This window comes from Osmia lignaria, chromosome 13, assembly GCF_051020975.1.
Source record: "Osmia lignaria lignaria isolate PbOS001 chromosome 13, iyOsmLign1, whole genome shotgun sequence".
In the NCBI taxonomy this organism is placed as follows: Eukaryota; Metazoa; Arthropoda; class Insecta; order Hymenoptera; family Megachilidae; genus Osmia; species Osmia lignaria.
Window position 1 is genome coordinate 170,082 of NC_135044.1, and position 21,464 is coordinate 191,545.

A 21,464-nucleotide genomic window follows, 5' to 3' on the forward strand; every position below is an offset into this window, starting at 1 on the left:
CACATGACATATGTACTTGCATACAATATGCATGCGCTCACGCATGCATGCACGCAAGCGTACAACCAAACGAATGGATGGTTTGCAATTCACATTCGTGACCAATAATAAATATCTATATTTGTATTAATGAGGTAGCCGTGTTGTAAAACAGGATACACAATAAATAGAAATTTGTAGAACTTTGTTTTCTAAAGATTTCTACAAAAAATACTAGGGTATTTTCAAAGGCGAAATAGCTGCGAAGCCATCAAGAAGTTGAGAAGTTTTGCTACTTTTAGTGAAATTTATTTTCAAAATGGCAGCTACGAGAAGATTGCAAAAGGTAAATCAAAGATTTTGACAGTCAAAAAGTGTATCTAATCAAATCAGTACGCATTAAACATTGTGAAATATTATTTATAATTGCTAGGTGATTAACAGGAATAGGTTTCACGGTATCCTTTTTCATGATATCGAACTTTTTCAGGAAGATACAGGACGTTAACATTTTTATTGTTATTAATATAAATTCTTTATAATTCTTTCGAAATCATCGTTAAATATTTTGTAGCTATTTCGAAGAATGTTCATTCAATAATTAGATTTGTACTAACAGTTCCAATAATGATCATTTTCTTCTTTTAGGAACTTGGTGATTTAAGAGCTTCAGCAATGAAAAATTTTACAAATATTCAAGTAGATGAGTCAAATATTCTTACTTGGCAAGGCCTTATACTGCCGGTATGTTCCAGTGTATCATTCAGTTTTACTGATATAATTTAATCCAACCTAACCTAATCTTATTTTTAAAGATATATATACAGTTAGTTGTATACAGTAATGCACATTTCGTTTCTGTAAATATTATGTATCTTATGTTTAAAATTGATACGGTAGCATAATGGTATTATTATTAATTATAATTAGGAAATTTGTATCATATATGTTAACGTGCTTTAGGATAATCCACCATATAATAAGGGAGCATTTAGAATTGAGATAAACTTTCCTGCAGAATATCCTTTTAAACCTCCAAAGATAAACTTTAAAACTAAAATATATCATCCGAATGTTGATGAAAAGGGACAAGTATGCTTACCAATTATCAGCGCTGAAAATTGGAAACCAGCTACGAAAACAGATCAAGGTAAATTATATTTAAATTTGCTGTTATTAAAATAAAAGAATAAACAACAAATATGGACTTGTTTTCAGTTGTACAAGCATTGATAGCATTAGTAAATGATCCAGAGCCTGAACATCCGTTGAGAGCAGACCTTGCCGAAGAGTTTCTAAAGGATAGAAAAAAATTTTTAAAAAACGCTGAAGAGTTCACGAAAAAACACGCAGAAAAAAGGCGGGAGTCATCATCATCTAACGAATAACCACGGGTGACCGATTTTATTCACCAAGATGCCTGCCACCTGTCAGATAATTTAATTGAAACCAGCATAGACTTAACTGTTACATGAAAACAAGTTGAGATACATGTGTACAGTATTGGTTAACTACCGACAATGATATAAATATGTGCAAATTGTAATGTTTATAAAAGTGGATTAACAAATTTTTCAGAACAAAGTAAAATATAATAAACTAACTGTATGATATTGTATACGATTTGTATTTAAAGTCGTTGCGTGGTTATAATCCATATAATTCGAAGGAAAGAAAAGGAGGAAAAAACAAAATGTCATTTATTCTTTTTGTGTTGGAGTAAAAATCGTAAGTTTCTACAGTAATGCATTTTTCTTCCAATGCTATGGGTGCATTATCATGATGTTAATTCCTCAAAAGTTGTAGAAGAATTTTTATGCGTATCACTTAAGCTCGTAAACAAATGTGAATGTAAATAAGTTTATGTAATTATTAAAACAATAGCAACACTTTCTTCTTAGCGCCGTTTTGAAAATTGAATTCAATTTTTATATGTGAACGATTCATATTGAAAATTACGTTATAATACATAGCGGATGTATTTGTTTTTTTCAAATGTAATATTGAAGCATTTAATAGATTTTAAATTTAGAAAAAATTAAGTTTATATCTTTATTGATTTGTTACTTCATACAATATATGTAATATTGTGTAGGAAAAATAATATGAAAATTCTGTAATATTCCGAAATGTTCAACTCGAAACTTATCTTTCCACACTATTACATATGTACAAGTGGGTACTTGAATACGAAAAACTCGGTTGTATTGAATACTAGTAAATGGAATATAAAGGATAGGATCAATATGATGCTTTGTATTTAAAACGTATTGAAACAAAGGACTACTTTTGCAGGGTTTTATTTTTATTCAGTTTGCGTAAGAAAGGGTAAAACCGTTTGTTTAAATATTAAATCTCTATATTAATAAATAAAGATATAAATGAAAATAAAAATATGATGCATTTCACATTTTTTTTCCATCTTTCAACACACGAGCCCATAATAATAGTTTATAATCATAACTTTCATTCTTTTTATTACGTTCTTCAACTTTCTATAAGCTCATCCGCGCACTTTTTTAATTTCATCAGTAAATTCCGCATCTGTTATAGACTCGTAGGTTCCACTTTTGGCATACTACAATAAATATTCTGCGATTTAACGAAGAATTTGATTAATCTGTATGTAAGAAAATAATTGATGAGCTAGGTGGAAGAGGTGAAACTTGGTAAACAATGTACTAAACTTTTTCTTTAATTTTATTTTATTTCTGAAAAAGGAATATGATCAATTTTGAACAAGGACATGGAATATATTTCAAATAAAATAATCGAATATTGAAAATGGGGCAAATATATTCTTAGATAATACACTCACATTACTTATGTACACATATAATAGATAACCACGAGTATAAATAAAATCGCTGTATAACATCAATACTTTTATGAAATTTACGGTGTATTCGTCTAAATTGTATATGATTGTAGTTAATCGCAGTTTTACAAGTGTAAAAAAATTTCTTAATTGTAATACGCTCAATGAGTGAATCAATTTTAGCGATTTGGTATTACTTACTTTCCAATTTATCATTAAACAAAATCTATCTTTAATTAAACGATAACTAAATTTTAATTATGTAAACGGAGCAAAGAAAATGTGAACTATATTATGGAACATATTTATAAATTTTCACTTTACACTTGAAAGTATAAATATTACCTTTACATTAACCTTTTCCACCAAACTATTCAATTATGAAACGTATCTAGGTATTCTTTCTGAACAGTGAGGCAATCGACATCAATCAGCTTCAACTTGACCTTATTAACCTTTTTTCTTGTAAAGCTTCTTCACTTTTAAATTTTGTTTATAGCTAAGTAGAAAATTATTCGACTCTAACTCATTTCAAATAAGACGATGTAAATAAAAAATAAAATAAAATAAAATTTAAAAAAAAAAAAGAAAAGAAGAAAGATCATCAAGGATGGAATGTAAAATCAGCAATTTGTTAACATGGTTGATGCAGACTGCCTCGTATACGATAACTTTAATCATGATTATATAAGAGTAACAATCCTTACTCAATGAAAACTCATGATACAACATACAAGTCAGCAAAATATAATGAAACATTGAAATACAATTAACGAAATACGCATTATTACAAATTACTTACATGTTTGTACAGATCCAATATTTGAATTCGAACATTAAGCAACATACGTGTACACCTTTCTGTAATCGAACGAATCTAATAAATATTAACTTATAATTGTAATAATACCATAAATAAATAACACGTACCTATCTTCTGGCGTGCGCGCCAAATACTCTCGTTCAATTAATCCTTCGATACGTTTTTTAATTATTACGGGCGAAGGTAAAAATCGGCCTTTCAACTGTTCTGTTACTTCTGTTACAAGTATATTATGCTATAAAAAAAAAAAAAAAAAAAAAAAAAAAGAGGGGAGAGAGACACGTAGGGTAAGATTAAACATTCCAGCAATTATGAATAAAGAGATATTAATGTTACATACAGGCATGCGCTTCCTATCTTTCATAATACGAACAATAGCTGCTTCTATCTCGTGTTTTCTGTCTTCATCGACTTTATTACGCGTTTCTCTCCTTTCCGGTTCTGATTCACCTTTTGCTGCCACCGTTTGAATCTTTACTCTTTAAAAAATTATACAGAATTTTATAAGAAATAATATTGAAAAAGAGAAAACGATGAGAACAGTACCTGTGTAATTTACTGGTAAAGCTGTCGTTGACACAAAAACAGTGCGAAGGTTCTATTTCCTTTGTACGGGGATGTTTCAACAATACTCTTTGCGTAGCTTTGCCCATTGCGAGAGATTGCAATGCTCTAACCAAGTCTCTCTCTGGAATATCGGTTTCACCTTGAATTTCCTACGCAACGTTTCACACATTGTACAGATAATCTTGAAACATTGAAATTTCAATATAAAAAAAAAAAAACAAAAACGATACGATGAATTTCTTATTCAAACTGACCTCATACGTTAATTTGTCTCTTTTGTTGAACAGCATCAAAACGCACATTTGGTAAGTTGATACTTGTATTATATGTTTCCTTGTGTTTCCACAACTGCTGCTACGTTGACTTAAAATACTACCGTTAGTGCTTCCACTTCCGTTACCAATGGAACTTGAAGACGATGGTGTATCTAGACCGCCGCAACTGTTTTCTTCTCTTCGTGGTCCATGAAATACAGCATTTAAATCCGCGGAACCTAAAATATTTGCACCACCATATATGTACATATTATAAACTATAAAAAATGAAGAACACAAGGAGTCAATTTATTATTGAATTAAAATAATTAATCGCCAACCTAATTGCGGTTGTAACGTTAGTTGTCGGCCACTGTGTTTAGCAAGATAAAAACGTCGGAAGGCATCGAAAGCATCTCGCGGAGCTACTGGCATACTACACTTTGGAGTTGCAGACTGTGTTGGCCAAAAGCCAGTTGTTAAAACCCTTACACTTATATCCACACCGTGCAGATTTGTCTGTAATAATGAGAGAAGAATTTTAACAAAATCTAAAACTGTTTAAAATTACCTACATGTACCAACTATTAACATACATTAGATGTAAGGACATGATCCTTAAATTCATCCATGATGGTATTACTGACTGTTATATCTTTAAACATCCCTTCTAATTTTGACGTGAATTGACATCCACATTCAGTCTGAAATAATATAAATTACCGAACAATCCACACTCATATTAAACACAAATTAATAATAATAATAATGAATTATGTTAAAGTAATAAAACGGGTAATAACAGAGTAAATTTTACCTTAAGTTTGGATATCATGTTTTTTTCACTATCGTCGGACACTGATTTATTCAAGAGAAGACGTTTCGCTAAATGTTGTTTATAATATCGTTCAAACACGTCTTTTTCTTGGAGAAATCGAAACAAAACCATGGTTTTGTCTAAAATACCTTCAATTTCTTGCTCTGTCATCTGTAACGAATAAAGAAATATCAATGTTATTCAAGTTAAATAATTATTAACTACTAACTGGCAGCTAAAATGTAAGAAAAAATGATTGTTTCGCATTAATCCTTTTTAGAATACAATAGATTTAGTAAAATTTCACGGTATTACCTACCATAATAAGTACTTATCTATAGGAATACAACAGTTAACAGAACTAACCCCTTTAACACCTTTTTTCAGCTTGTCATCAATGAAGAGGGACAGGTATTCTGGACTCTTGGTGTTCAAATTTAAAAAGTATTCAAAGTCCGACGCAATCATTTGCTTGTAATTTTTATCGTTGTTGAACGAACAATGAAGAAAATGATCAAAACGGTCTTTTAAATCCAATAAATTCTGAATAAAAAGAACGGCATTTGTTGTTGACTCGTGTTCCTCTTGAACCATGGCACGTCCTTGTTCCTTGAGAAACTGAGAAACACAATCGCATACTGTACGTAGTCCGTCCGAAACTCTTGAAAATAATTTATACATGCAACCGAGATCTTCTGTTTTCTGGTTTTTGAGCATATGTACTACACCACTGTTTTCCATCTGTAATTAAAAAAACAATAGCAATAGCATGTATAATAATAAGATAGAGACTTTCGGAGGCAACAAGAGAAATCGTGGAAATTAGAAATTACACGAACTATCTTAAAACTACAACTCAACGTTAAAGAAGAATTAATAATTATTTACCTCAACGATAGTTCTCATATGAATTTTAATTAGTTCTTCTTCTACAACTTCTACTATTCGTGGTTCGGTGGATTCGTCTAAATAATGTTTTGCTCTTTCAGATTCTTCGCAAATTCTAGCTTCAACTTTTTTTATATATACCGATGCACTATTTTCTGCCAAAAATTTTTGAGACTCCATCTAAACGCGCAGAAAACAAAATGAATAATTTTACAAAGATTTTTCATAAGATACACGTATACAACAAGCTTCCTTACTCTATAAAATTCAGCGCTCTGTTGTAAAAAAGGCCTTTCAAAATCTTCTTCGTACACTTGACGACTGTTGATGCCAAGTAACATTAACATTTGACAAGCATTCTTTATGGCGATGCGATCTACTACTTCTCCTCTTCTTTCTCTTGCTACCATACCTAATAATGTTTCTCGTAAATGGTCTCTAACACATCCGTATCTGACCACCTGAAAGTAAACGATTTATTGAATTTTCACTCGTAACTACCTTAAAATCTATGACTCTGATTCATTGACAAATACTTACTTGATCTCTAAATATGATAAGTCCCAAATTATAAACATTGTCTACATCATTCTGTTGAACATACACTCTATCCATGTACATCAAAATATCTCTGATCATTACCATCGATGTCTGATGATCGTTCCAAGCTTGATTTAACGTTTGAAGAAAATTATTGTGGAGAGATCTCAATACATCTTCTCGTACTTTATTTTCCAAATGATGCGTTACTACTTCCTTTAAACCTGTATATAAACGTTCTCCATACTTATGGAGAACCATAGTATAAGCATTCCGATAAAGTTCTTCAAAGCTAAGACCAGAATTATTTTTCTTCTGAATTTCCTGAATTGCATTTTTTAGTAGTGCCCAAATACTTTCTACATACTTTTCATCCATAGTAGTCTAAAAAAGTAAAAAAATGTAATCTTAATTATTATTCTCGTGTCGTGTCGTGTATTATTATTGGAAGAGAGAAAAATTAAAAGTCAAATAAGAAATATCTAAGGGACCAGATATCTAACTTAAAAACTAGATAAATATCAGAAATTTTTAAAAAATTAACTTTATTACAAAACAAATTGCACAACTATAGATGTTAAGGAATACATTATGTAAACATATGCTTTTAATATTACGAATTTTCAAGGTATTTATGTTATCGCATACTCTTCATCGATATCGTAACCTTGTTAATGTTAATTATCCTACTATTTCCATAAAACAAGACTGAAAAAAATATTGACAACAAATAGTAATTACACATCGTATTCATTTCATTGATTAAATTAACCAAACAAAATTTAAATACTTTTTAACAAATTACATACAGAATAAAACATGATCACATAGAGATACACAGATATCTTATATAGTAACTTAAGTATTAAAAATGTTTTATCACATTTTTAATATCATCTTATTTAACACAAAATTTTCAATATAAGTATTATACAATTGCAAATTTTGTACAAAAAAATCACAAATTCCAAACTTTATTGGCAAAACTGATCAAAAGTCATGAATAAATGTGGTAACATTACAATATTTATATATCATTGCTTGTCTTTTATGCCTCTATAGCAACTATATCAATCAAATACCTGCTGACACATTCATCGTTATCAGAGTACATAGAATACAATCGCATATAATTATTGAAAATATCAAAACCAAACGGATTGTGATTGTTAATATCAAATTAATGATATTGCTACATATTAACATGTACAAAAACATAAAATTCAGATTAATGATAAAGAATCAAATAACAAAAGCAAATTTCCTTCTATATCTGATTGGCATTTTTTATAACTTGACATATAATTTATAAGAACAGGTTATCAAAGTATACAAGTGTATTATATAGAAATACAGATAGACTAATATTAACAAGTATATGAGTGAAATAAAGAGATATGCAAAAATGAGTAAGAAATATATGGATTTTAATGAATAAAACGAACGAAATTTAAATGAAAAGTAAAAGAAGCTGTACTCACCGGAAAAGCACGTATGCGCATTTTGCTTTCTTTCTTAAGCATAGCACTGCTCTTCATCATGTCGAATTCTAGTTAGACGAAGATTCTTTTAGAAATGCTTTCTGGCTAATGCTACAATAACGTTACACTGTGTGTACATTGACACCAGTTAAACGTAGGGAGCATTCACTCGCGTAAAGGAAGGAATCGGCCGATAATCGGCTGCCGTTCAAATATACAATCACTCATCCACGTTTCTAACGTGCAAGAGTACCGAAAATTCTGTTGTTATCGTGTACATTTAATAAAAAGAAAGAAAAATACGCGATATATTGAAAGAGGGGGGAAAAATGAGAGACTTGGTGAGAGACAGAGAGACAGAGAGAAAGAGAAGGGGCGGAGGGGGAGGAAGGGTGAAGAGTGCTCTCCTTTTTTTTCGGGGGATAATGTGCTTAAGGGTTGAAAAGTAAAGGGGAGGTGAACGCGAGAAAAAAACAAGAAAAGAAGTTGAACAGAGACGAAACGAAACAAAACTTAAGATATCACGCTTCTGTCACGAAGCAACAAATTTGCCAGATTTCAGGGATACACCTTCAAATCGTTAATTTTTCAATAGGTCAACGTGATTGTTGATACGTTTTTAGCGTTTTTCGAGGCATAGTGAATTTAGATTTTGATAACTCGAGTTTCCATCCTCTGGTTCGATGTTGGATACACAATATATCACTCAAAACGATACGCTGTATGAACATGAATCATGAATAGCGTTAAGAGTGTAGACCTGAATCTTCGAGTTCCATCATTCCACGTTGTCGCGGAGAAACTATATTTTTTTTTTTTTTTCCATTTTTATATCACAAGTTCTCCTGTGTCTTTAATTTCAAATTTACTGCCACCAATTGCAAAATCGTGATTGGACATGTAATGACCAATTTCAAATTGCTGTATAAATATAACCAATCGCATTACTGTCATTGTTTATTGGTTGAGGATATAAATTTTTATATGTAAGTATACATATTTACAATTTATAATTTAATCGGTAAATAACTAAAGATAACTCGATACCCAATGCAAATGAAATATTTAAAATTTGCGTTACATAAAAACTTACCTTGAGTGTTTTGTTTTATGTTCCGTGCTTCCATCTTCGTTACTTATGATCACTGATTTCTGATTCAAGAGTTATCGTTACCATTGAATTGAAAAATTGATTAAATTAATGAGAAATTCTGATCAACAAAAGAGATACTCAACCATGTGTATACGTTAATCCGTAATATTCGATAAAATGTTCAATTTATGTCAAGTATTTAGGCTTTTTTTTTTTCTTTTTTTAAGAAATATATTTTTGGTCATCCAGATACGCATACATTTTAATAGGTAAATGTAACAGATACAGCGTCTATGTATACATATATGTAAATACATAATGAAATTTACATGTGTATTTCATTTGTTCCAACCTTGTATTAATTGTGTGATTTATCCTCCTTTTGTGAAATGCAAATTTGCAGGACGTGATAAGTTACTATTCATGAATGTTTAATGAATTTTTATTTTTTGTTTACATGATTTGTAAATAATTACAAAAACATCATTTATACGTTTGTCATATGTATATACAATTCTGCATAAAATAATCTAATTTTTGTACATATTAACCACTTCTGTATGGCGCATATTGAATAGAAGTATGTGGTTATAATTTTTGCATGTAAATAAATGTTGTTTACTTAAGGCAGTACAAATTCCACAGATAAGATGAAACTTTTTAACAGATATGTAGCACTAATGTGATATTATTACCAACTGGTATTAATATCCGTTACCAATAACACGGCGTCTACCGATTTAATCGACTTACCATAAATTTGTATTATTCGTTTAATTAATATTTCATACGGGAATAAAAGATCTTGTATGTAACAAACGAAATATTTTGTATATAATTGTGAAACAACATAGGCGTAATATATATGTGTTAAGATAAAGTAGAAAAACTAAAATAAATTTTAGTACGGTCGATTTAAAGAATTCTTGATAAAACAACGAATAAAGTTCGATAAAACTGCCATGTTTTCACCCCACCGTCTCATAAAAAAGAACCTGCAATTTATAAGTGCAGTTTACATCGAATCCGCTAGTAGTAACGGTGCCTCGTCGCAGTTACTTTCGTTAAAAATCAATCAATCGATACACCCACTTGTTAGAACATTTTCTGTTTCCACTGCAGTAATGGCTAAAATAAAGGTGAGCAATCCGTGTAATTTATGTTACTTTCTTTTTTATACGTTTATATGTGTAAATTTTAATTAAAAATTTAAAAGTCATCTAGAAAAAAGAATGTCTATTATGTAATAATGGAATCCAGATTAATAAACAAATCAAAACAATAATATTAAATGAATGATATAAAAAGTTTTTAAATTTATATTATATACCTTTTACATATTGTAATTTATTTTAGGTTGGACCTGTCGTTGACATTTTAGGAGATGAAATGACACGTGTCATATGGGATGCCATTAAGGAGAAACTTATTTTACCTTATTTAGATATTGAATTACACACTTACGATCTGGGTATTGAAAATCGGGATGCAACCGATGATCAAGTAACCGTAGACTGTGCAGAGGCTATTAAGAAATATAATGTAGGAATAAAATGTGCCACTATTACACCTGACGAGAAACGAGTGGAAGAATTTAAATTAAAACAAATGTGGAAAAGTCCCAATGGTACTATTAGAAATATTTTAGGCGGTACAGTTTTTCGTGAAGCAATTATTTGTAAGAACATACCGCGTCTGGTAACTGGCTGGTCTAAACCCATTATTATTGGTAGACACGCTCATGCAGATCAGTATAAAGCTATAGACTTTTTGGTACCAGGCCCTGGCAAACTGGAAATTACATGGACAGGAGATAACGGAGAAAAAATTCAACATACAGTCCATACTTTTAAGGGAGCTGGTATCGCGCAAGCTCAGTACAATACAGATGAAAGTATTTGTGCCTTTGCTCACAGCTCTTTCAAATATGCTCTTTCAAGAAATTATCCTCTGTATCTTTCTACAAAAAATACGATTCTTAAGAAATACGATGGCAGATTCAAAGATATTTTCCAAGAAGTATACGAGAAAGAATATAAAGCACAATTTGAGGCGAAAAAACTTTGGTATGAGCATCGTTTAATAGACGATATGGTAGCGTATGCGATGAAATCAGAAGGTGGTTTTGTATGGTCTTGTAAAAATTATGACGGAGATGTTCAGTCCGACTCCGTGGCACAAGGGTACGGATCTCTAGGTTTAATGACTTCAGTTTTACTTTGTCCGGATGGACGTACAGTAGAAACAGAAGCTGCACATGGTACAGTTACAAGGCACTATCGTCAATATCAGCAAGGGAAAGAAACATCAACCAATCCGGTTGCTTCGATATTCGCATGGACACAGGGTTTGGTTTATCGTGCCAAACTGGATAATAATCAAGAACTTAAGAGATTTGCAGAAACCTTAGAGGTAGTTTGCATAAATACTATCGAATCTGGTTACATGACAAAGGATCTTGCAATTTGCATCAAAGGATTGAATAATGTTACAAGATCTAGTTATTTAGAAACATTTGAATTCCTTGATAAATTGGCAGAAAATCTGCAGAAGCAAGTCAAGAAGTGACTACATTACGATCGTTCTGATGTAATGCAATCAAAGTATTAAACATATTTAACAAGAACAAGGTTACTGGTTATGGTGAATGAAACTGCATTTATATTATACATACATATATTGTAAGCCTTAAAAAGGCGTGAAATGGATATACTGTAACTAAAATTGTAAAAATGTATTAAAAAGTTTTCTTTTAATATCATCTATACGTCTACGTTCATTTCTGGTACATTTTTAAACAATTGTTAATTTGAAAAATGAGCTTATGTATAAATTAATCGTTTATCTTTCTCTCCGGTAATTCTCTTCTCTTCTCTTATCGTAAAAAGTACGATAAAAAGGAATCCCTTCCCCGATAAAATCATTGAATATATTGATAATGGAGAAAATGTTCTGTTACGCTAAAAAAAACTGTATGAAATATTATTTAATTTAATTATGTCGTTTAATTGAATCAATGTATTTCGAAATTTCATGATATACTATATGTATTGTTTATTATTGCGGAGAAAAGTAGGTCATAGAGACTTGTGAAAAAAATATTATACTCGTTTAATAAAAAGTAATTCGTGAATCATTATAATTTCGTTATTTAAATTAGAGAAAATAAAGGTAAACACCTGCAATCGATGCGAATGTTTCTTGGGATATGCCCTTTTCCCTATAATTATTTCCATGTGAACTTACGTAATACGATGATTATGAAATTTTTCTGCTGCTGCTATCTTATGAAACATTCATTTAATTAATTTATTCATAATATTATAAGTGAAATATTTTCGATGCCTTATAAAAAATATAAGTAGTATAAAATCAATTAGAGAATCATTAAAATTTACTGTATGTATATCGAAAGATATTAAAAACAGAACGGAACAAAATACTTAAATTACCGTAGAATTAATGTATAATAAGTGTGCAATTTTCACTGGCACGAAAAGATAGTAGACCTATCTAAAAGTAATTTGTATTAATCTCCAATGATAACAGAGTAAAAAAAAAGACTGCAACTCTAAGTTAATTATTTTCTCTGCTTATAATAAGTGAACCAGTGTAATTAAAAAGCAATGCAATATATATACCTATGTATAATAGAATTTCGTTGAGGGCTGCAGGAGAAACGGAGGAAGCGAAGGAGGCATGGGAGGAGTATGTGGATACCAGAAACCAGAATCAGAATTGGAATTGCAGATGGCGCCTAACCTGCGCCACTTTGACATCACCATCAGTTTCAGAGGAGGGAGAGGGAGAGACTCGTTGTTTGCGCTTTCATCGTCTCCGCTACGGTTTGTTATCCTTCGGTCCGGTAATAGCTACCGTTGCTGCCGATAACGAGATACTTGAAAGTTAATCACTGTATCAGGATAAAATGAATTAGTCCGTGAATAACGAGCGAATATTAAGGAAAATAGATCGAAGAAAGAAGGGTGCAAAGAGCGTATTTCATATTTTAAATACCATCAAATATTGTAATGATAAATTCTTGGCCGATTGTATGTACTTATATACATATGTATACAGATTCAATAAAACGGGACGGGGACGGGTTCGAGTTCGAGTTCGGGTTCGTAGGTTCACATTAATCAAATAATAAATTACCTTTGGTCGAATTAACTGTTTGATATTTGTCTTCAAAGAATTACAATTAATTTTCCTCCCTATTGTTTCTGATTACATGATGCGCACACATATGTGCTCTAAACTTGATAGATTGTCACTTGACTAAAAACCGGAAGTTGCTTGGGAAAATGGACATCGAACACGCCTGTTAAATAAAAAAACTATTATTTTTATTAATACCATTTCCATAAGGTAATAGATATATTTTTCTATTGTTGATCTAAATATCAGGTACATATTTCAATATATACATATTTATATTTTTATCCTATATGTATAATCGACTTGCGTATCATAAACATCGGATGTTGGACGTACAAAAGACAAGCTACTGGAAGTAATTATACCAGAAGCTGAAAATTGTTAATTGTTTCTAGTAGAAAAAGGAATTAAGTTGTTTCTTTCTGTAATATTTGATTATTTCTAATAGTTTCTTAGTTATAAATAGAAACTAAAGTTACGAGATACCACGTATGATAAATGTACGTACTTACAACATACTTACATACTTACTTGAATAAAGTATAACGAAGTTGTAAGTTTTATTGTTGCCTCTTAGTATTATTGTGAAAGTAGATGTAAAATAACAGATAAAATTTCATTGAATTATATCGTCTTATTTCCGCTATTTATTTCGAAAAACACTCTGATAAAAGTACAAGATTTTTGTGGAAAATGCTCTAACACCTTCCTCGTCAACAGTTTTGCTAGCGAAGAAAAAATGGCGCCCACAGCCTCTAGATCGCGCGACCACCGAGTATGCTCTACTTGCACTTCCGTAGCGTGCACCAGTCTTCTATCGTATTTTAACGATCTGATTTAACGAGAATTCAAAGAATTTTTATGTGAAAATTTTGTTTGCAATACGGGTATATTTCTATTTAGTCATTTAAATCGTTAATTGAGCCCTTTTTTTTAAGATTTACGTGAAAAATGAATAATATGTACGAGGTAAAGTGGCTTGACGTTAATGTCATTTGGAAGGAGAAAACGGTATAGACTAATGAAGAAGCGACCGTCGTTTTCATCTTTTTTATTTCAATACGTGGCTGAGAAGATCGTGGGCAAATAAAAAGATATCTCGATGCACGACACGAATCAGAAAAGAAGGTACGTGGGACAAAATAAATTTTGTCCAAGATGTCAGGAAGGCTACCTCGATTGCGTGCACTTCGTCCACGACCTCATCAACTGAAAATTGAACCGCAGAAGGAAAGTAACCTTAAAGAAACTCGACAGGAAGTCGCGATGCGGGAATACGAGTTACAGGAGAGTTCCGAGGAAATTTCATACGATGTCAAAGGCAATAGCTCTGTAAGGAACAGTTTGAAACGTGAACACGAGGGATACGATTGTTCGGGATCTTCGCAAAATTATGAATGTAAAACTTGTAAACCCTCAAAGCCCCTGTCTAATCTTAAAGCGTATCTTGATCATTTGAAAAAAGAACACAAACAAAAGGTACAGTATCTCAGATTTATTCAAATTAAACTGAATATAAAATTTAATTAATATTTTCTCTTTTTCTTTTTTATTTTTTTATTAAGGAAAAGAATTTTTTGGATTTTTAAATCCAATTTTATCTGTTTAAAATGAAAGATAGAACATAAAGTATATTTAACATGTGTATATTTAAATGGTTTTTAATAAAAAGATATATAATAATTTATAGGGAAAATTTATACGCGATACTGGAAATCGATGTTCCATGTGTTCATATGTTTCCCTAAATTCAAGGGATCTTGAAACTCATCAGAGAGTACATCATTTGAAAAGAAGATTTTTTAGATGTGCTAAATGTTCTTATGTCACGCATGTACGTGCTCGTTACACAAAGCACGTGAAATATCATTCCATGCCAATGATTAAGTGCGATGCTTGTGACTTTCGTACACCGTACAAGGTTAATAAAACTATCAAGAAAAAGGAAATAGTAAATTGAATTAACTTTGGTAGAATAAAGTAATAATAATAGCAACAAAATTTGTTTATAGTGGAATTTAGACAGGCACACCAGGAATCATGGAGGAGGAGGAGCTTTCCAATGTCGTGCTTGTAATTTTACAGCTGATATCAGGCAGAGTTTAACAGTGCACGAAACCAATCATCACGAACCTCCTGTGAGTCAAACAAATCGCAAATCTAACACACCTTTTGAGCGTAAACCAAGAAATAGCCCTAAGCGTTACAACCAGGTAATACGATTATTAAATACCATTGAATAATCTCCATTTGACACACACAAGCGCGCACATATATATGTATGTACACAGACACACACACATATATATATATATATATATATTTTTTAAAAATCCATATAATTTCAGGTGGGTGCAAGTGATTTTCGAGATTCGTTACACATATCTGGAAGTACAAGCGTGTCGATCAGTCCTGGAGATTCGTACTCGATTTCTGACCAGGCTTTGGAAGATAAAAGAAGTGCAATGGCAAATGCCGAATGTATAGCGTTAAAATGCGAGGAGAAAGGTTGTCAATTTATTACAGCATGGGATTCTGAAATGCAACGACATCTGGCAGAATGTCATGCTCCAATTACACCAAATAAATCTAAAAAACCACTGCCAATGTTAATACCTTTAAGCCCTGCTAAATCTGGCAGCAGTAACACCAGTGGATCTTCGGCAACATTATTGAAAGTTCCGCGTGTGAGGGTAAGGCCGGAACTTGCACAAATCGCAAGAGACACCGAACTAGCCAAGTTGTATGGAAATAAAGAAGTTAGTTATTTGTTTTTTATTCCCTCTCGAATAGATGGCAAGAAATGTATATGATAAAATAATTATTCAAATAAATTATTATTGACAGGTGAGAAATTTAAAGAAGGATGCAAATAATGCGGCAGATTTATTTGAAAAAAAAAATGCGTCCTTCTTTGATAAGCTAAAGGAAAAGCTTACAACGTCGGCGTCAATTAATAACGGAGTACCAGAGGTAGCTGTAAGTACTACGAACGATTTGAAATGCTGGTGTACTTTTAAAGCTAGTAGCATGGAAGAGCTGGCTTGTCACAAACAAACACACCACACCGCTCTCAGTGTATCTGTGGGTACAACGCGTTGTCCTAAGTGCAGAAGACGTTGCAAAAGTTCGACTGATCTACAAGTGCATATGCAGTGTTGTCACTCGACAAGCAACAATACGTCCATACACAATAGCTTAGAAAAAATATCAAATTGTTCAGAACTCCGTGTGACCTCGTATCGCGGTGAATATACATTTCCTGCGCAAACGGATTGGGACATTAATCTCAGCGGACTGAATTCTTCTGGATCATCGGTATGGTGTTTCATAAAAATAATAATACATCTACTTTAAACGTGCATATGACCAATATGAACATACGCACACGAACGAAGAAATTGTAACGATTGCAATACGAGAGTCAACAGATCTGACTATTTTTTTTTAATTTTTATTTTTATTTTCATTTTTATTTTTATTTTTATTGCAAGCATCCCGTACGGCCATTAGAATAATGTGTTTAAAGTACTTTTCGATTTAGCTTGAAACCACAAATTTTTTCATTCGAGTATGCAGCACCATTTTATAATAAATTATTACATATTACGTTGATATAATATGTATATTCTTTTTCTTCTTTCTATTCATATTTTCCTTTATTATTAAGAATGTGCTTTAAATGTTACTTATGGCAGTCGAGACCGTAGACCGTTGTATTTGAAAATATGTTAATACTTTATTTTGATAAAGGTAGACAAATCTTTTGTCAGGTTGAAGGCACCTCGACGCATCCATGTGGCCGACGGGTATTTAAATGCCCGCACTGTCCATTTTGGGCATCCACCGCAAGTCGTTTTCATGTTCATATTGTCGGTCATTTAAATCGGAAGCCATTCGAGTGTTCCCTATGCGCGTATCGCTCTAACTGGCGGTGGGACATCACAAAACATATTAAACTTAAAGCAGCTAAAGATCCAGTTCATATGACTGCCACGGTACTTATGACGGATGAAACAGGTCGACGGAATTATTCCAAATATAACAAATACCTTGCACAGGTGAAAGCACTAATTTCACTTACATTAAACAATTCTTTTATATTAGTAACACAGTGCTCGTCGATCTTCTTAGGCGCACTGACATTTTTATACCTTTTTTGCTCGTTCTTTTTTTCTTTTTTTTTTTTTTCTGATAAACGCAAGTGATGATCCGTCTACTTGATTTGGAAAATAAAGATGGATGATAATTGATAAAAACCGAAGAAAGGAAAACACTTTGAAATTTTTCGTATCAGAGCGCTTGGACACTTGATTGGTGTTATGATGTTTATTTGATTGCAATTACAAGCATATTCTTAGTAATTATAACCGACATGACGATGACGACGACGATGATGATGATGTTGATGATGATGATGATGATGATGATGATGATGATGACGATGATGATGATGATGATGATGATATTTCAAATGTTCTCTGCATATACTTTGAAGATGATTTTTTTAATTTATGGCAAATTATTTTGTACTATGAAAGAAATTTTCAGTGTGCCGAGTAGTTGTTTTTATGTTGAATATAAATTTGTGTATATACGATACGTGATACCGAAAGAATAATACGTTAAATGTAAATTTTCCATTTTTGATTTTTTGCTTAGGTCGAACAACAATCGTGGGACGAACAAAACATGGAGGAGCGTAACGTAGAAGAAACAAACTCTGACGAACCACCGACAAAGTTGTTAATAATGAACACCGATGAATATTTACAAACACCCGAACTTACGACTACTCCTATTTCGATAATGTCTTCGAGCGAAGGAAATCATAATGTTAACGCTATTAATATTGGATTAAGGCCACCTCCCCCTCTGAAAGCTGCTGCTAGAAATCGTGGTCAATCGTTGCTTAAAAATAATTTGAATTCTACAAGTCAGCCGAGTACATCTACCTCTGCTACGAGTTCGGAAGAAAATAAGCGTACAATGTGGAAGTGTAAGCGTTGTAATTTTCGACATTCCAGTAGAGAAACTGTATCGTTGCACGTTAAGTCTCACAGTGAATCGGAGCAACGATACGAAGAAGAAAAAGTACGTATTTGTTAGTGGTACACTGATTTTGATTACAGAAATAACACATTTTCAATTTGTTTATAGAATGCATTTAGCTGCGGAGATTGTCCATATTCTGCATCCGATGCCGCTACTTTATCGATGCACCGAGTTCATCATCGTCCAAATTTGGAAGCAATTTTCAAATGTTATTTATGCCCTTATTACGTTAGCACAAAAGCGTATGTACATACATCATCGTCATGTATGGATATATTAAGTTAATGATATTTCTTGACAAATATTTATTCATTCTGATATTATAGGGAGCTTTTGGATCATGTTAGACTTCACGGAGAAGAACTTGCTGTTGTACATCAACAGAATATGGATTATAATTTTTCACCTACTAAATCTAAAACGCAGCAACCATTAGGAGGAGGTACTGAAATCTTATTCCTTACAATGGGAAATACTCCTTTGAGATGTTATTAAATGTTTAACCAACTTTTTTTTTATCTATCATTTTAGATACGAATCGTATGAAAGGAGAAAAATCTGTGGAACAAGTGATACATATAACAACGCAAAATAACGTGACTTGTATCACAAGTGCCTCAAAAAGTTCCAGTGTACCTCCGCCGTTACTTCTGGATACCCGAGCACTGCCTGAAGCTCCGTTAGTATGGGTGTCCCGACCGGATGGTACACTTACGAAGATGTTAAAATGTCGTCACTGCCCCTTTGTGTCTTCGCGACGTGCCGAAGTTCGAGATCACGAAAGCATGCATCTCGATTCTCCTGGTAATGGTCCTGTGATCGCATGTACCGATTGTAGTTTTACTTGTACACGACGAGAAGTAATGGTCGCGCATATAGACATGCATTCCGGTTCTTTAGGTACCGTTCATTGTTTAGTAGACGATTCGAGGCCAGATTCGCAGCAGTTGATCGATTTGACTGCGCTTCTCGGATTCACGCATTCCCCTGTATTGGGTTCAGAGCCTGATCTACGTGATTCGAGGCTTGTGCATTGTTGCAGTAAATGCCCAGCGCGATTTCTTTGCGAGAAAGAATTAAGAATTCATTTGCGATATCATTCAACGGAATTGGCTTACTCTTGCCAGTGGTGTTCTTACGCTGCTCGACAACCAGCTCACCTTCTAGCACATCAGAAAGCACACTCGACCGAGTACCAAGAACGTACCAAGTACTTGTTATCATTGTACGGTTACTCGCAACGTTATCCACCTCCTACCACAGCCTGCGTCGAAACAAATGGCCAAGGCACAAATAATTCAACGCCTACCGTTGCATGGATCGTTGTAGAAATTACGGAAACTTCGAGTAGCAGTTTCAATGGTAATAGTAACAACAACAACAATAACAACAACAATAACAACAACAACAACAATAACAGCAATAACAACAACTCAAACCAACGAAATCAAGGAAATCAAGTATTCACTTGTGCCAAGTGTCCGGCTCGTTATTTCAAACTCGATGCTCTGGAGTATCATATGACTTTGCATGGATCCAACAACAGATTCAAATGCACCGAATGCGATTACTCGTCGAAGACAGCTCAGAATTTGGTGAAACATCAAGTGGTTCATCGACGACAGAACGATACGAACGATGTAACTTCGAATCTAAGTCCGCCACCCGATCCTCAGTTTGGAATCTTTATGCGTGGCAATCCGAATTTCGTATACCCTGGTTACTTGAGGAATGGTCGTTTGAAAGAGAAACGGTACAAATGTCACAAATGTCCTTCCGCTTTTGAGAAACGAGAACAATATAGAGTTCATTTGACGTTGCACGGAGCGAAACAAAGATATCGCTGCGACACTTGTGATTATTCTGTCAAATATTATGCTAATTACATACAGCATTTGAAGAAGCATCAAGCAAATGCCGAAGCGCAAGCGTCGCGCAGGCAATTCGAAGATGACACGATCACCATCGATGGCGATACAGTTTCCGACAGGGAATCTGTATCTCGTTCAGGAAAGACTCTTAAATCGTCGAATAATTCAGCTGCGACAATGTCTACGAACGGAATATCAATGTTAAATTACGGTGGAGTTCAAGCTTCGAATCAAGACAAGCAGTCTTTAATGTTGTTGCAAAAGAAAGGAATACTGGTATCGTCGAACGACGAAGTGGAAACATTACGGTGCCAAAGTTGTCCGTTTTCCACCTGTGACAAAGAAGCGATGGACGCTCATAAGCGTCGACACGGTATTGAAAGAATGACGCCATCCTGTCCCCATTGCGACTACATCCCTCGGAAAGATGAGAACGTTGGTGAACATATAAGACTACATTTCACAAGACTTTACAAACCGGAATCCTATCTTATTATAGAGCTTTTAACTTTGACAATGAAGAAAATAGCATCAAATGGAAAGGAAGAGAAACAGAAGGCTGCTGAATTACTTTTTAAGGAGTACGCGGATGGAAGGTTCTTTCCATTCGCTGATACAAATGCATTTGGTAGTCCTTCAAATAGTCACAAGGAAAAGGTTATAGTAGATCCGAATACCGGCGAAACGAAACATCATTTTCCTCTTTAAACTGACGTTAAATGATAACAATGTAATGTACATATATTTTTCTGTATATAATAATAAGCATATAGCGCGTATTAGATGTCGATCTTATAAACATTTTCTAGGTTCTTCAATTTATCGAATTACAATGAAATTACTAAATAAAAAATGATGATTACGTTCAAGTAATAGATTATAGAAATGCGTGAACGTAATTTGATTACCGATTGCTGCTGTTATAAGCGATATTGTAGCTCGATATTGTTTGATCTTCGTGATTGAATGCATGGTAAAACGTATAAAACTGGAGATATGCCATGTTTTATTCGTTTTATTAAGCATCTCTCCAGACAGTTTAATACTGCTGTATATAAAATTTGAAATGATCAATATCTTGTATGATACAATAACAATAAACGAGTGCTATATAGAT

At 32.9% G+C, this 21,464-nt stretch overlaps 4 protein-coding genes and 1 long non-coding RNA gene across 14 annotated transcripts; 3 read left to right on the forward strand and 2 right to left on the reverse strand.

Moving 5' to 3' along the window:
- Window positions 1–90: 90 nt before the first annotated feature.
- On the forward strand, window positions 91–3,396 carry Ubc10 (ubiquitin conjugating enzyme 10). Of its 3 annotated transcripts, none has more exons than XM_034337249.2 (4): window positions 91–325; window positions 628–723; window positions 943–1,129; window positions 1,198–3,396. In XM_034337249.2, the coding sequence occupies exons 1-4, from the start codon at window positions 299–301 to the stop codon at window positions 1,365–1,367; spliced, it is 480 nt and encodes a 159-aa protein (XP_034193140.1). In that variant the 5' UTR covers window positions 91–298; the 3' UTR covers window positions 1,368–3,396. The 3 variants fall into 3 exon arrangements, with proteins under 3 accessions (XP_034193140.1, XP_034193142.1, XP_034193141.1); XM_034337251.2 differs by lacking the exon at window positions 91–325 and adding an exon at window positions 389–412; XM_034337250.2 differs by lacking the exon at window positions 91–325 and adding an exon at window positions 407–437.
- Cul3 (cullin 3) lies at window positions 2,264–8,924 on the reverse strand. 4 transcript variants are annotated; one of them, XM_034337245.2, is made up of 14 exons: window positions 8,168–8,919; window positions 6,687–7,070; window positions 6,404–6,607; window positions 6,147–6,326; window positions 5,625–5,999; window positions 5,259–5,429; window positions 5,038–5,145; window positions 4,783–4,960; window positions 4,442–4,680; window positions 4,167–4,336; window positions 3,961–4,099; window positions 3,728–3,855; window positions 3,600–3,658; window positions 2,264–2,557 (listed from the first exon to the last, which is right to left on the reverse strand). In XM_034337245.2, the coding sequence occupies exons 1-13, from the start codon at window positions 8,225–8,227 to the stop codon at window positions 3,634–3,636; spliced, it is 2,361 nt and encodes a 786-aa protein (XP_034193136.1). In that variant the 5' UTR covers window positions 8,228–8,919; the 3' UTR covers window positions 2,264–2,557; window positions 3,600–3,633. The 4 variants fall into 4 exon arrangements, 3 of the variants coding, with proteins under 3 accessions (XP_034193136.1, XP_034193137.1, XP_034193138.1); XM_034337246.2 differs by having other exon boundaries at window positions 2,264–2,571; XM_034337247.2 differs by lacking the exon at window positions 8,168–8,919 and adding an exon at window positions 7,496–7,522.
- Window positions 8,925–9,832: 908 nt separating this feature from the next.
- Window positions 9,833–12,021, forward strand: Idh (isocitrate dehydrogenase [NADP] cytoplasmic). The gene is made up of 2 exons (XM_034337248.2): window positions 9,833–10,399; window positions 10,617–12,021. The coding sequence occupies exons 1-2, from the start codon at window positions 10,223–10,225 to the stop codon at window positions 11,826–11,828; spliced, it is 1,389 nt and encodes a 462-aa protein (XP_034193139.2). The 5' UTR covers window positions 9,833–10,222; the 3' UTR covers window positions 11,829–12,021.
- A 698-nt stretch (window positions 12,022–12,719) lies between these two features.
- On the forward strand, window positions 12,720–21,452 carry LOC117610175 (uncharacterized). 5 transcript variants are annotated; one of them, XM_034337238.2, is made up of 11 exons: window positions 12,720–13,105; window positions 14,360–14,900; window positions 15,112–15,342; window positions 15,434–15,634; window positions 15,770–16,180; window positions 16,269–16,739; window positions 17,195–17,482; window positions 18,084–18,515; window positions 18,582–18,718; window positions 18,803–18,918; window positions 19,008–21,452. In XM_034337238.2, exons 2-11 carry the CDS (start codon window positions 14,580–14,582, stop codon window positions 21,053–21,055), a joined length of 4,656 nt encoding a protein of 1,551 aa, XP_034193129.2. In that variant the 5' UTR covers window positions 12,720–13,105; window positions 14,360–14,579; the 3' UTR covers window positions 21,056–21,452. The 5 variants fall into 5 exon arrangements, with proteins under 5 accessions (XP_034193129.2, XP_034193133.2, XP_034193130.2 ...); XM_034337242.2 differs by lacking the exon at window positions 12,720–13,105 and having other exon boundaries at window positions 14,580–14,900; window positions 16,269–16,400; XM_034337239.2 differs by lacking the exon at window positions 12,720–13,105 and having other exon boundaries at window positions 14,580–14,900; window positions 15,434–15,559.
- Window positions 13,037–14,094, reverse strand: LOC117610180 (uncharacterized). The gene is made up of 3 exons (XR_004582818.2): window positions 13,953–14,094; window positions 13,419–13,584; window positions 13,037–13,173 (listed from the first exon to the last, which is right to left on the reverse strand). It is a non-coding gene; the product is annotated as an uncharacterized LOC117610180 (long non-coding RNA).
- Window positions 21,453–21,464: the final 12 nt, after the last annotated feature.